The 13,823-nt window shown below is 34.8% G+C and overlaps 3 protein-coding genes across 4 annotated transcripts; 2 read left to right on the top strand and 1 right to left on the bottom strand.

Annotated features, from left to right (window-relative positions):
- The first annotated feature begins 2,271 nt into the window (after positions 1-2,271).
- On the top strand, positions 2,272-5,617 carry LOC140969547 (ABC transporter G family member 21). The gene is made up of 5 exons (XM_073430920.1): positions 2,272-2,633; positions 2,797-3,595; positions 4,086-4,286; positions 4,463-4,641; positions 4,763-5,617. Exons 1-5 carry the CDS (start codon positions 2,451-2,453, stop codon positions 5,411-5,413), a joined length of 2,013 nt encoding a protein of 670 aa, XP_073287021.1. The 5' UTR covers positions 2,272-2,450; the 3' UTR covers positions 5,414-5,617.
- Positions 5,618-7,181: 1,564 nt separating this feature from the next.
- On the top strand, positions 7,182-12,224 carry LOC140969539 (isoprenylcysteine alpha-carbonyl methylesterase ICME-like). Of its 2 annotated transcripts, XM_073430907.1 has the most exons (11): positions 7,183-7,739; positions 8,162-8,238; positions 8,333-8,402; positions 8,548-8,628; positions 9,050-9,124; positions 9,498-9,599; positions 9,689-9,826; positions 10,390-10,455; positions 10,538-10,681; positions 10,916-11,006; positions 11,162-12,224. In XM_073430907.1, the coding sequence occupies exons 1-11, from the start codon at positions 7,405-7,407 to the stop codon at positions 11,411-11,413; spliced, it is 1,431 nt and encodes a 476-aa protein (XP_073287008.1). In that variant the 5' UTR covers positions 7,183-7,404; the 3' UTR covers positions 11,414-12,224. The 2 variants fall into 2 exon arrangements, with proteins under 2 accessions (XP_073287009.1, XP_073287008.1); XM_073430908.1 differs by lacking the exon at positions 9,050-9,124 and having other exon boundaries at positions 7,182-7,739.
- A 238-nt stretch (positions 12,225-12,462) lies between these two features.
- On the bottom strand, positions 12,463-13,715 carry LOC140969540 (uncharacterized). Its single transcript, XM_073430909.1, has 2 exons — positions 12,871-13,715; positions 12,463-12,757 (listed from the first exon to the last, which is right to left on the bottom strand). Exons 1-2 carry the CDS (start codon positions 13,579-13,581, stop codon positions 12,656-12,658), a joined length of 813 nt encoding a protein of 270 aa, XP_073287010.1. The 5' UTR covers positions 13,582-13,715; the 3' UTR covers positions 12,463-12,655.
- Positions 13,716-13,823: the final 108 nt, after the last annotated feature.

Raw genomic sequence — 13,823 nt, 5'->3', positions numbered from 1 at the left:
CATATCGAAAATTCAGTATTTTTTCCCACCCATAGTGAGGACAAATATTTTTATTGTATCATATGATGCAATAAAGTTGGGCCCCGACACTAGTAGAATTTTTTTTATTTACTTCGCATATTTAATGAAGTCATAGGTAGATAAAAACCGAAGTCGCGACTCACAAGGAGAAAAAAAAAATTTTAGCGTTCAACCAAAAAAAATAAAGAAGTTTGTCTAAATTGAAGTTGATCTAATCAAATACTCATAAGAATAATTGAATAAAATGGTTATTTTATGGATTGAGGAATAAAGTAGTGAAACATCTTAATTACGAAAATTAACTCAAATAATATGGGAACTATTTAAGTTGTAATTCAGAATATTTTATTGTTATTATTTGATTATTTTACAAAGATTAAATAATTGTGTTTTATATGTGTATGGTGCACTTCACATATTTAGTTTTGAAATACTCTCGTTAATGGAAAATAATTGAATGCACACTATTGCTTGAGTGAAAATTCGACTCGAACTTGGAAAAATCTACACCACGATCCCTTGCGATAATAAGATTTACATTATGGAGTGTGAATGAAATTTCCCTTACTAATGGACTCATACCACAAGCGAAAAGACGTAAAAAGAGAAAATGTTCCCCTCCCCTTCCATTTTGTTCAATAAAGTTGTCATAAAAAGATTGCTTTTAATTTGAGGGTTGGCATTGGACACGATAACAACGAATACTTTACGAGGCAAAATGTTAAGTTTTCAAAACGGGAGAATAACATTTTCGGTCATGTAAACTACACATTTTTCATTTTTGTCATATTTTCTAGGGGTGAGCAAGATTTCGGTTAAACCAAATTAACCAACCGAATCGAGCCAATTCGGAAATTCGATTCGGTTATTTCGGAAATTCGATTTTGAAATTAAAAAAATTCGGTTATATCGGTTAATTCGATACGGTTACAGCTTCCAAAATTTTGAAATCGATTAACCGAATTAACCGATATAATAAATACTATTATTTAATAAATCTTTATTATTTATCAATTTTTATATATATTTAAATTTTTAATTTTAAAACCAACTCTAATTCTAATCTACTTCTAAACGTCTTGGCTTTCTCGTTCTCACTTCTCTACTTTCCACTTTTGACTTCATCCGCTGCCCACCCATCTCTCGTTACCGGTCGAGACGCCAGTCGCACATGTTATGTTATTTTATAAAAAAAAACATGTATTAATTGTGTTCAAACAAAACTTATACATTTGTTATGTGTGTGATTTTATGTTTTTATGCATTTGTTTAGACTGTAATGTTCAAAAAAAAAAATACATATATAATTAAAGTTAAATCACAAATTTTTTAAAAGCTAATCGATCGATTTTAATTCGGTTCGGTTTCATCAGTTGTGAAAATTAATTCTTGTCGGTTCGGTTATGGATAATATTTCGGTTCGGTTCGATTATGGCTAATTCGGTTCGGTATGCTCACCTCTAATATTATCAGTAAATTTATGATTTTAGTTAATTAACTTGCACTTTGTTTTCAATTCTAATCATTTTTCATCGAAGTACTAACATGACATCGGATATCGGCGTCATACCAATATTTTTCAGTGTCATGTCAGCAATTCCCAACAACATATTAGCATTCAGGTGAAAAATTATTAAAATTGAAAAATACAAGTTAATATACTAAGAATATGAATTGACTGATAATACAAATGTACAAAACAAAAAATGAAAAACATTCAAGTTATAAGACAAGTGTGTGATTCTCCTTTTTCGGAACATCTAATTTAACCAGTCTTTAATGCGTGAGGCTTTATATTACCAAAAAAAATCGTGAGGCTTTAAAAGAATATGTTTGATTTAAAAGACCACATAAAAAAGAAAAAGAAGAAGAAGAAGAAAAAAAGTATGTTGGACATTTATACTCATGAAATTTTGTTTAACAGTAATTAAACAAAATTAAGTATGAACAATATTAAGTAAAAAAAAAAAAAGACGAATGAATTTTCGTCTTCCATATTTCTTGAATAAAATAAGATATAAATTCAATAATATCAATATTTATATAAAGATGTGACGTTTAAAGAATTTTTTGTGATTGAAAAAATAAATACATGAACTGGAAAACGTGAAGTATCATTATTTATTAAAAAAGAAGATAAGAAAATACTTTTTGGTATAATGGTTATGTTAATTACAACGTATGCTTTTGGCATCCTTCTATATTTATGAGCTGTGGGACAATCTATTTCCCGTGCACTCTTTTTTACTTTAAAGCTAACACATCCTTTTTATTTATTTTGAGGCCAAATCTTACTATAAAAAAGGCCACCATTTACTCATTCTTGTTGAAGAAAAGAGTGGCTTTGATATGCCCTTAGCTAGATCTTTATGTTCTGAATTAATTCTCGATATTTTCGGTGCTATTTGTTCCCTTTTACTTTCATTGAAATGATCCCTCCAGAGCAAGAATCTGGTACTATTAATGGAATTACCAACCGGGCCGATTATGTTAGCGTTCAAGTTGAAGCGCTGAGTTCAACAAGAAATGATCATAAAACGATAGAGAAAGATCGAGCTACTCAAATTCAACTCGGGGTTTTAGGCGAATCCTTACGACCCATCACTCTTAAGGTATGTATAGTTAACTTAGATTTTCTAATGAGAGGCACTAAAAGGTAAAGTTTATGCTTTAACTTTAAATTTTTCGTTTTCATTTAATTATAAACCACTTTTGACTAGGCCCCCCTCCACTCATTTTGGTTCATTGTTGTACCTAAATGATTTCATTTTGTAGTTTGAAGATGTGTCCTACACAATAAAGACCGGAAACAATAGTAGAAGCTTTTGTTTCTCCTCTCAACCAAAGATAACACGCAACATAGTCAACAATGTTACCGGAATTGTCCGCCCCGGCGAGCTAATGGCAATGCTCGGCCCGTCCGGAAGCGGAAAAACAACTCTTCTGTCAGCCCTTGCGGGCAGACTCCCTGGAAAAATCTCCGGCAAGATCACGTACAACGGGCAGGCATTTTCAAGCACGATGAAACGAAAAACAGGCTTTGTTACACAAGACGACGTGTTATATCCGCACCTTACAGTTCTCGAAACCCTAACCTACGCGGCCCTGTTAAAGCTACCAAAAACCCTCACTAAACAGGAAAAAATGGAGCAAGCTGAGCTGATTATCATGGAGTTGGGATTGACAAGGTGCAGAAACACTATAATTGGTGGGATTTTGTTGAGGGGTATATCAGGAGGTGAAAGAAAAAGGGTGAGCATTGGTCAAGAAATGCTGGTGAACCCTAGTCTTTTGTTAGTGGACGAGCCCACTTCAGGGCTGGATTCGACTACCGCACAGAGGATAGTGGCCACTCTCCGGTGGTTGGCACGTGGTGGCAGGACGGTGGTAACTACCATACATCAGCCGTCGAGTAGGCTCTACAGGATGTTCGATAAGGTGGTGGTGTTATCGGAGGGTTGCCCTATTTATAGCGGGTATGCCGGAAGGGTGATGGATTACTTCGGTTCGATCGGTTACACCCCCGGCTTTGATTTAATGAATCCTGCTGATTTTCTTCTGGATTTAGCTAATGGTACGAAGGTTCTATCTTGATTAATATGATTTGGGGTTTGCATTTTATACAAGTTAGTAATTACTTTTAAGTGTATTTATTTGTAGTATAGTAATAATGAAGGGTCTATATAGTTTATTAATTATGTCGCGATGGAGTCTTGGTTGAGGAATTGTAGTCACTTTGAAAATCTAATCAAATAACTATGATTGCCATATAAATTAGGCCTAAATCCAACCTTAATACGATGATAGTGCCACTTATCGAGCAACGACTCATTTAGATGTAATAATTATCTTAAAATGGAGTGTCAAATTCAACTACGTTTTAATCACTATCACGTGAAATATATTTTTGTGATCTTTTGACCCACAAAATTAAAGGTTCCATCTTTATCTGCTAAGCTTATCTTTATGTTGGTCCCATTAAATTTCCTTTTTGTCCCATTTACCACAAGAACGAGAACCATATATATGTACTAATATATATATTTCTTTGCATAATATTGCAGGTGTGACGCCTTCTGATTCAAGAAATGATTTTCAAAACAACCTTCATGGAAGACTAGACTATAATCATGATTACGACTCGACAAAGCAATTTCTAATACACTCGTATAAAAAGAATCTGTACCCTGTTTTGAAGGAAGAAATTCATCGAGGCATGCACGATCAATCGCAGTTAACTGAATCCACAGTACCATCAAGAACAGGTACATGATGGAACTAGATCACTCGATCCGAATTCATTGCATTTAACTTGCCTTGTTCTATATATATTTAATAAAGATCACATGACAATTGTCTCAGCATTGGATGTTCAATATATGTTTGTTATTAGAATTTAGCTTTAATTAATATACAAGGTGTTCAATTTCATCTTATGCAGATTCAGACAAGCAGTGGACTAACAGTTGGTGGCTGCAATTCAAGGTTTTGCTTAGCAGAGGACTAAAAGAAAGAAAACACGAATCGTACTCCGGTTTAAGGATATTTCAAGTCATGTCTGTTTCGATTCTTTGTGGACTTTTATGGTGGCATTCTGATCCTAATCACATTCAAGATCAGGTATTAATTTACCAAATTTATGCCAATATATACGTGGAAGGACAGTTGTTCCTTTCAATTGTACGTCGTAATCTATATATAGAAGAGTATGCCATGATCCATTTCTTTCTCTTTTCAATAGGTGGGACTCCTCTTTTTCTTCTCAATCTTCTGGGGATTCTTCCCTCTATTCAATGCCATATTCGTCTTCCCACAAGAAAGACCGATGCTAACAAGAGAACGTTCCTCGAAAATGTATCGTCTGTCATCCTACTTCTTTGCAAGAACGATTGGTGACATGCCAATGGAACTCGTTCTTCCAACAATATTTGTTACTATCTCATATTGGATGGGTGGCCTAAAGCCAAACCTAGTAACCTTCTTACTAACCCTATCAATCATCCTACTCAATGTTCTCGTAGCACAAGGACTCGGGCTAGCTCTCGGTGCTGTACTAATGGACGTAAAACAAGGAACGACGCTATCTTCGGTGCTAATGCTCGTGTTTTTGCTGGCAAGTGGGTATTACATCCAGCACATTCCGACTTTTATCGACTGGTTGAAGTACATTTCGTTTAGTCATTATTGCTACAAGCTTCTTGTTGGGGTGCAGTACGAGGAGGATGAAGTTTACGAGTGTGGGGTGAATTTAGGGTATTGCAGGGTGATTGATAATCCAGCTATAAAGAATCTTGGGATTGATAATCTGGGTTCGGATGTGGGTGTTTTGGTGGTGATGTTGGTGGGATATAGGGTTTTGGCTTATGTAGCTTTGAGGTTGAGGCAACCTTAATTAATAATTAGTGACTGAAAAGTTCATTTTTAACATTTTATTTTATATGTATTGAAGCCATGCACAAGTGATGAAATGAGATAATATGATAATTTATTTGTACATCTTATATTTAGGGATAAAATATAAATCTATTCCATGTGAATTAGAATTTGTTTTTGAACATTGTGATTTGTGAATGAATTAGAAAATTTTAAATTATTATTACAATTATGGAACAAATTTAGAGAATATTGTGCTGATATTGTTACATCAGGTGTGTTACACTCGATTTGTTTTATCTTCTTGTGTTAAAACTTTTCAAATGTCCTACACCTGGAGCACGTACACCTGTATAGCATAGACCGAACCCGTAAAAACATGTGAACATTAATACAAAAATATATATTTTATTTTGAATAAAAAAATGGAACTGTGAAATAATTGCAAATAATTAATGGTATCATTTTCAATAGACGAGTATAATGTACATTAAATTCACTTCAATTTAGTTCATTGGTGATATATGTAAAGACAAGTCTTCGTACCAATTCTCTACGTAGAAGGAACACATTAAGGAATCCGTACAAGAAAAGCAAGAGTTAAGAAGAAAGAGAAGGCCAACAAATATATGATAAAGCAATAATAAATCACTAAATATAACAAGAAAAAAGATGTCTACTTCCAAAACAAGATCAAGTCTATCCCGAAAATGAAAATAATCAATATGGATTAGGCAAAAACTTGTGTGAGACGGTCTCACGGGTCGTATTTTGTGAGACAGATATCTTATTTGGGTCATCCATGAAAGAGTATTACTTTTTATTGTGAATATCGGTAGGTTTGACCCGTCTCACAGATAAAGATTCGTGAGACCGTCTCACAAGAGACCTACTCTATGGATTATTGAACATTTAAAATTTTGGACCTATTTTTACGTGAGTTATACATCTTTTACTTTGTAGATATATTTCATAGAAACACTGTATTTATTGATATTGTTTAGTTTACAATTTTATTATTATGGTTTTAAATGCATACATTACGGAGGAACGATGTTTTTGTTTCTCAATTTTGATTCTTATTTTATATTTTTTTTCAAGAAAAAAAATAAATATATGCATGTTTAAAATAAATCAGTTTTAATTAGAAACAAAAATAAGCGTGGACTTGGATAAAACAGTTAAGCATATTTTTTGTTGTTGAAATTACTGAAATAATAAAGAAACGTAATACTAACAAATAATATGAAAATAGTCATTCACGCATTCGATTATTTACGTGCATGTATTCTTTAATTAAATTGATTATTGTAAAAATTTTAAAATTTTAAGATTAAATTAATATATCCTATATTTTTTGTAATTCAAACGAATCAATAGATAATACATATTTAGTAATTTTAATTTTTTTGGAAAATGGGAGAGATACATATCATATGTTTTTTCGTAAATTAAGGAGTATAAATAAAGATAAAGAAATAGTTTAACAATTTTAAGTACTTTGGAAAGTTAATGAGATGTGATAGTTATATATATGTAAGTTATACAAGTTTACTAAAATAAATTAATTTTCTAAGTTTTTTAATAAATTCAAAATTATAAAAAATAATAAAAATTATTTTCAATATAATTGTTCCTTATTTTATATAAAAATAACTAAACCATGCAATTGTACCTACCTATCGAACAAACTGGCAACTTTTATCCTTACAATTTAGACAGTCCAAAATGATCAGCGTCTCCGGTGTTCTTACAATTTAGACTGTCCAAAATGATCAGCGTCTCTCGGGTTGACATACGAGGTCTCGAATTCGATATCCAGTTGGAACAAATATACAAAACTATATATAACAACCTCTCTTCTTTTCTTGTTTCTCCTGCTGGCTTTATGCATTTCTGCAGCTTTATCCTCTACAAGCTTCTTTCGTCATGGATTGCAACTAACTTAACAGTCGCCAATTCAAATCTTACACAAGCAATAGTTTATTCGAATCCTTACACATTATAAATATGCCATCATGCACACTTCGTTTATCAAATCCCACTTCACCATCACCATTTTTATCTTCTCCATTGTCACAAACCGCAGCAGTAGCCTTAATATCGAAAGTTCCGATGCCTTCATTTCTTGAGGATGACAGGAGAAATGAAACCATGCCCTTTATTCCAAGAACCTTGAGTCACTCTAACGCCGCCAATTTGCGGAGGCACGTGGCGAGCGGTGCGTCTCGTTTCGTCCTCTCCACTAGCCAAGGCCAGTCTTTCCAGCAGGGCGTACGGAGAGCTGCTTCAGATACTTATGTCTGGACAACTTGGCTTCGTTTCAAGATGTTCCAGTATCTTGGGTGAAACAACGTTTTCTGCTTTTTCTATGCTGCCATTTACGAAATGCATGAAGTTCTATTATTGTACACTGCAAATGTTGTTGTGTTTGTTTTACCGAAAGGGTGATTATGCAGATTTTAGGGAGCAAAGGTTTTATATTTAGAAAAGTTGCATAATAATTTTGAAAGCTTTTTTGTTCGAAGAAACAATGTCTCTCTATGCATCTGGTTTTCTGTAATTTGTTGATTTGTGAAGTTGAAAATTATGCCAGAAATTGCGTTGTGGTATGTTTCTTTCCTATCTTACCAGTGGTTCCATGTTTCTTTGCAATCACGTTTTCATATGATCCGTTTAGTTTATAAATCTTCAAGCATAGCATTTGCTTAATTAATATGTGTTGGTTTTTATGCTAAACACTTTTGAATCATTTGTATTTATTCAGGGTAGGCTACAAATGGATTACTGGAATTCTTGCTCTTGGGTGTTATGCTTTCCTTCTTCTCCCTGGTTTTTTACAAGGTTTGTAAATATATTGAACATCCATTGTCGTTTAACCGAAAAAGATGAATATGAGAGTTACATTACCTCAAAGAAAGGTAAATTTCTGATGCAGTTGGATATAATTACTTCTACTCTGGGGACATTCATAGAGGTATAGTTTATGGAGACCAGCCCAGAAACAGGTAGATTTAAGTACAAAGTATTTTAGATATATCTTGATTCAACTATAAGTCTACAACTAGTTAGACATATTATAGAATGTGTCATGCTTATCTCTTGTGTTTATGACTGTTTGATGGGATACATTATCAAGATTTTTTTGTGCAGGCTTGATCTCTATCTACCGAAAAACAGAGATGGGCTGAAGCCAGTAGTCGCATTTGTAACTGGTGGAGCCTGGATTATTGGGTATATAGTCATCCTTGTTTGCTTTGATAATTATTATAGAACTGCATGTTTCTTGTGACAAACTAGTACTTAAAAAACCCTGGTCAAATGTTTTGCAAAAGCTGATCTTGATGAAGTAATGCTCAAGAGCTAATGGCCATGATTGTATGATCTGAAACACAACCGTTGGTGTTTCAAAGTTAGTGTCAGGCAAATTAGAGCACCAAAGAACTGAACATTGGAATATTTAGAAGAGGAAACAAAAAATTGACTTGGCTAGTAAGATTCCCCAGACACCCCTGGAGAGAAGTTTTATACGAACCAAACCATGCATAAATATTTAGTTTTTTTAAAAAAATTTATCCATGATTTTATATTATAGAATCAGTAAAAAAAATTTCTTTGGCCAAGCTTCATTGTTGGATCTTTCTTCTTGATACAGTTATAGGGCGTGGGGTTCCCTCTTAGGACAACATCTATCAGAAAGAGATATCATCGTAGCATGCATAGATTACAGGTAAATTAATCAATCTATTGGATGAACCATTTTTATTTGATGGATGCTAACAAGCTTTGTCCCGAGACCGAGATCTCAATGAATTCTAACTCGGGTCGTTTTGGGAAAAATCAATGTGAAGAATTTTAACTTTCAGTCTAATCCACATTGACAAAACAATGTAATCCCAGCGGCCGACGATCCTAATTTTAATATACAGACAGAGCTCTTTGATGTAATATCTTATATAACCCCCATTTTGCATGCATTATATTAAATCAGTCATCTGAAGTTCAATCACAGATATGGTACGTCTGTCTGCCAACAACTTTAGGCAAGATTATGTTAATGGCCATTTGTGTGGCTCACAGATATAGCTACTTTTGTTTTATAGGAATTTCCCACAGGATACAATTAGTGACATGGTGAAAGATGTTTCTCGAGGTATCTCATTTGTTTGCAACAATGCTGCTGATTACGGAGGTGATCCTGACAGGTAGTCTGTTTGTTTTTACATTCGATCAGGATTAATACTCTCAAGCAACTATCAGGAAATTATTGCTAACTCTCTTTTTCTTAGTCTAGATTTTTCCTCATGGGCCAGTCAGCTGGTGCGCATATTGCTGCTTGTGCTCTACTGGAGCAGGCAAACAAAGAATCTACTGAAGGGAAGAATTCTTGGAGTGTGTCTCAACTGAAATCGTTTTTTGGTTTATCTGGAGGGTGAGCTTCTGTATTCAGGATCACTCTCTTCAAATTAAACAAGCTTTTTTTCAAGTGAATTATGCAGAGTAAAGGTGGTAATGATAACTTATTATAAGTATGTAAATATTGTTTTTGAATATGCTCTTATAGTCAACGTTATGAGAGATTCTAGATTCTGCTTCCGAAGTACTGAAATCTAATTTGGGAATAGAAATGGTCAATAACATTGACAACATTTAGAACATAGACTTTGTTTTGATTTATTTGTTTTCAGGTAAGTTAGTACATGTTGGTTCCTTCGTTTTGGTCTTACCTGCTGCTATCTTTGTTTTTCGTCCTGTTTTTCTTTTTGTACGAGTTTAAGGTCTTGCTAGAATCTCTTATCTTCTCTTGCTTCAATCTCCTTTCATTAACCTGAGTTTGTTAACTCCAAGTAGCTCTTCTTCCTGCCCGCTTTGGATAATTGGATGACAGCTGATCAAATACTATCTGATCGTTAGCTGGATGAGAAAATTGTTTGAACTTCTTGCATTTGTATGCCTGAATTGGAATTTAGATGGCATTTTCAATTTTATGGACAGATACAAGTTTCTCAATTTTGTGGATCATTTCCATAGTCGAGGTTTGCACCGCTCGTTATTTCTAAGGTTTGTACTTGACTGAGTGCTTTCTGCTTTCACTCACTTTTCTTGCAGTATGCAATATTATTTTCCTTATTGTTCACCCCAGCATAATGGAAGGAGAAGAATCCCTACGACTATACTCTCCGGAAATGGCGGTCCAAGACCCAAAAATGAGAAACGCTGTTTCTCTCCTACCGCCAATGATCCTCTTCCATGGAACCGGAGACTATTCTATTCCTTTTGATTCCAGGTGGGGAAAAATATTCTCTCTGAAAATGTATAGCAACTGAAAATATTGAAAAAAGAGATATGAATGAATTTGCAACCTTAATTGCACTAACATCATTCAAATTCTATATCCGTAAATCATATTTAAGGTGTAAAATAAGCACATTTTTGTGTTGGATACCTATTGTTTGTAATTTTCTCCTTATACAATTCTTGTCTGTGTATTGACTGTGAGGACTACCGTGCTTGCTTTCAGTAAAAGTTTTGTTGAGACACTTCAAAGCTTGGGAGTACAAGCACAATTGATTCTATACGAAGGAAAGACACATACAGATTTGTTCCTTCAGGTATGTTTGGCGGACACCAACTGTTTTTATTCTTCTTACCACAGTATCATTAGAAGGAATGAAAAAACATGCTCTATTTTTTAAAGCACATTCACGAGGACGAGTGCTTACGGTTTCTTTCATTATTCCTTTATTCGATCATGCACGAAATTCAGGACCCAATGAGGGGTGGCAGAGATGACATGTTTGAAGATTTGGTTGGAATAATTCATGCTGGAGACTCTGAAGCTCTGGCCAAATATGCTACAGTTCCTCCCAGAAAGCGCCTAGTACCTGAATTCATGTTAAAATTAGCAAGCAGTGTTAGCCCCTTTGATCATCGATTCGATTCTTTTACTAAAAACAACGAGCCCTGGCAATTTGGAATATATTATTGTCTTCAACACAAATATTATTTTAGAATGTAAAATGTAATTCAATATAAAATATATTATTTTAGAAAGTTTTTACAATGTAAAGCAGAATCTGTTGGTTGTATTATGTAGGAAAAACATACAAGAGCATGCATTGAAATTTTACCTAGTGTAATTACATCTCTCAAGCCGTTGACTGACTAATAATTAAATTTGGCGAGTAGCTTTAGTCGCTTAATAAGACCCTATGTGATGATTCTAAATGCTATCGTAGCTAACTGTTTAATAAAAATTGAAGATGTTGGTTGTATTAGTTAGCTTGAATCTTTCTGAAAATATCTCCGTTGGAAAATTAGTTTTCCTCTTCATTAAATAGAGAGGGGTAATCAGAACTTTGGTGTATTTCTGTGTTTGTCTCCAATGTCCATCACATATATGCATGTATTTTGTAGTTTACAAGAATATATATTTGCTCTGAACATTTAGACCATGATTTCTGTGTATACATATTTCATGTTGTTAAATGTCATGGCATGATACTCAAATCTTTGATGACAAGTTTATTTTGTTATCATGGGGAGTTCTGTAATGTGTATAAAATGCAAAATTGTGTGCCAATCTTAGAATTCTCACATATCTTATTGGGTTATTCTCTTGAATCCATTAGCTTTGGAATTATATGGATTTGTGTGACGTTCATGATTCTCTTGCTTTATGTTCCTACTATGATCATTAGCTGTGATTTTCTGTTTTGTTCCTTCATCATTGTTGCATAATCTCTTGTCTAGCATGTCATGCTACTTCCTACAGATTCTTCAACCTTTTATGGATATGTTGCTGTGTTTTTTTCAGTTGATAAATTAAGCTACTTAGTCTGGATTTACAATGATTTCTGTTTTTTCCATTCATGAATTTAAGCGACTTTCTCCCATTCATAAATTTAAGCTACTTTACAATGATTTCTGTATTTCAAGCTAACTTGATAATATTGGGATCGTGGCAGTGTACTAATTATAGGAGGAATATCTTTTAATACAGGTACACATAAGTCTAGAGCAAACTTTCTGTTCTTTTCAGATTCGTCTATAATGGAAAAGCATGTATAGGATTTAATAAATGAACCAATTTCATATCAGTATGTAGTAAGAAAACATTATATATGAGGAAATAATGAAAATTAAATATTGAAAATTGACGTGATGCTCTGATCCCCTTCTGTATGCCAATAAACATCTCTCTCACACCAAAATCTTTCTAATGAGTGCATCCATAGGAGAGTTCTCGTCCCATAAAATTTTAGGAACAGAATGCCATGGCAGCCAAAAGGGTAGCCACAATCAGTCCTGCACTCACCGGCATTCTAGTTCTTCCCAGCTGATGGATGGATACCCCTCCACTCTGTAAATGAATTCTGAGAATCATCAACTTTATGATATTTTGATATATCGATGAGTTTCTTTTTCAGTTTTCATCTGAAAAATAGTCAAAACTTTAGGCAGAAGATGTCTTACCAAATCTAAGGTTGGCGCTGGTGCTGGTGTTGCGTCATCGGTTTGTTTAACTTTAGGAGGTGCTGGAGGACTTAGGATAGTGGGTGCAGGCGCTGGTGCATGAAGATGCTTATGCTCGTGCTTCCTTTTTTTGTGTTTTCCAGGAGTAGGTGAAGGTGATGGGACTAATTCAGGTGCTGGTGCAGGTGAGGTTATTGTTGGTGCCGGTGCTTGTACTGGTGGTGTGGTAGGCGGTAGGATTGGTGGAGGTATCACAGGCGGAGAGGCTGGTGGCAGCACTTGCACTGGTGCTGGGGACGTCGCTGGTGATGGAACAGTAGGTGGTGGTGCTGGTGGTGGAACAGTTGGTGGTGGTACTGGTGGTGGAATAGTAGGTTGGGGAGGCAGCATTGCAGGTGGCTGTGATGGACTTGAAACCGGTGGATTTTGTGGAGGTTGTGGTGGTGGGATCGTTGGACTTGAAGTAGGTGCAATTACCGGAGGCGGGACTACATTCGGTGCAGCTGCAGTTACCAGAGGCGGGACTATATTCTGTGCAGCTGGTGTACTAGAGGGCGGGACTATATTCGGTGCAGCTGCAGTTACCGGAGGCGGGACTATATTCTGTGCAGCTGGTGTGCTAGAGGGCGAAGATGCCGGTCCTTGGCACTTGGCTATCACGAAGAAAACGCAGAAGAAAGCTGTGAAATGAGTCCATTGTAAAGTTCCCATTTTGCAGAGGTGGAGTTCATGTGCAAGAATTTGTGAATTTATAACTCAAAGTTGTCACAAATTTTCGAAAGTTGGAAGAGTTTGGTGATATGTCATGAGAGGAAATACAGTTCACACTTGAATGCTACATGTGGCTTGAAATATTGTTCATGTGTTGCAATCAGATAATCTAACAGATTAAAGGGCAATGTCGAAATTATAATATTGATTAATCAAATAATTAATCAATCTAGAATCTCATT

This window comes from Primulina huaijiensis, unplaced genomic scaffold, assembly GCF_012295235.1.
Source record: "Primulina huaijiensis isolate GDHJ02 unplaced genomic scaffold, ASM1229523v2 scaffold42201, whole genome shotgun sequence".
Taxonomy (NCBI): domain Eukaryota; kingdom Viridiplantae; phylum Streptophyta; class Magnoliopsida; order Lamiales; family Gesneriaceae; genus Primulina; species Primulina huaijiensis.
The sequence above is the reverse complement of the archived record's forward strand: the minus strand, read 5'-3'. Positions and strand labels throughout refer to the sequence as shown.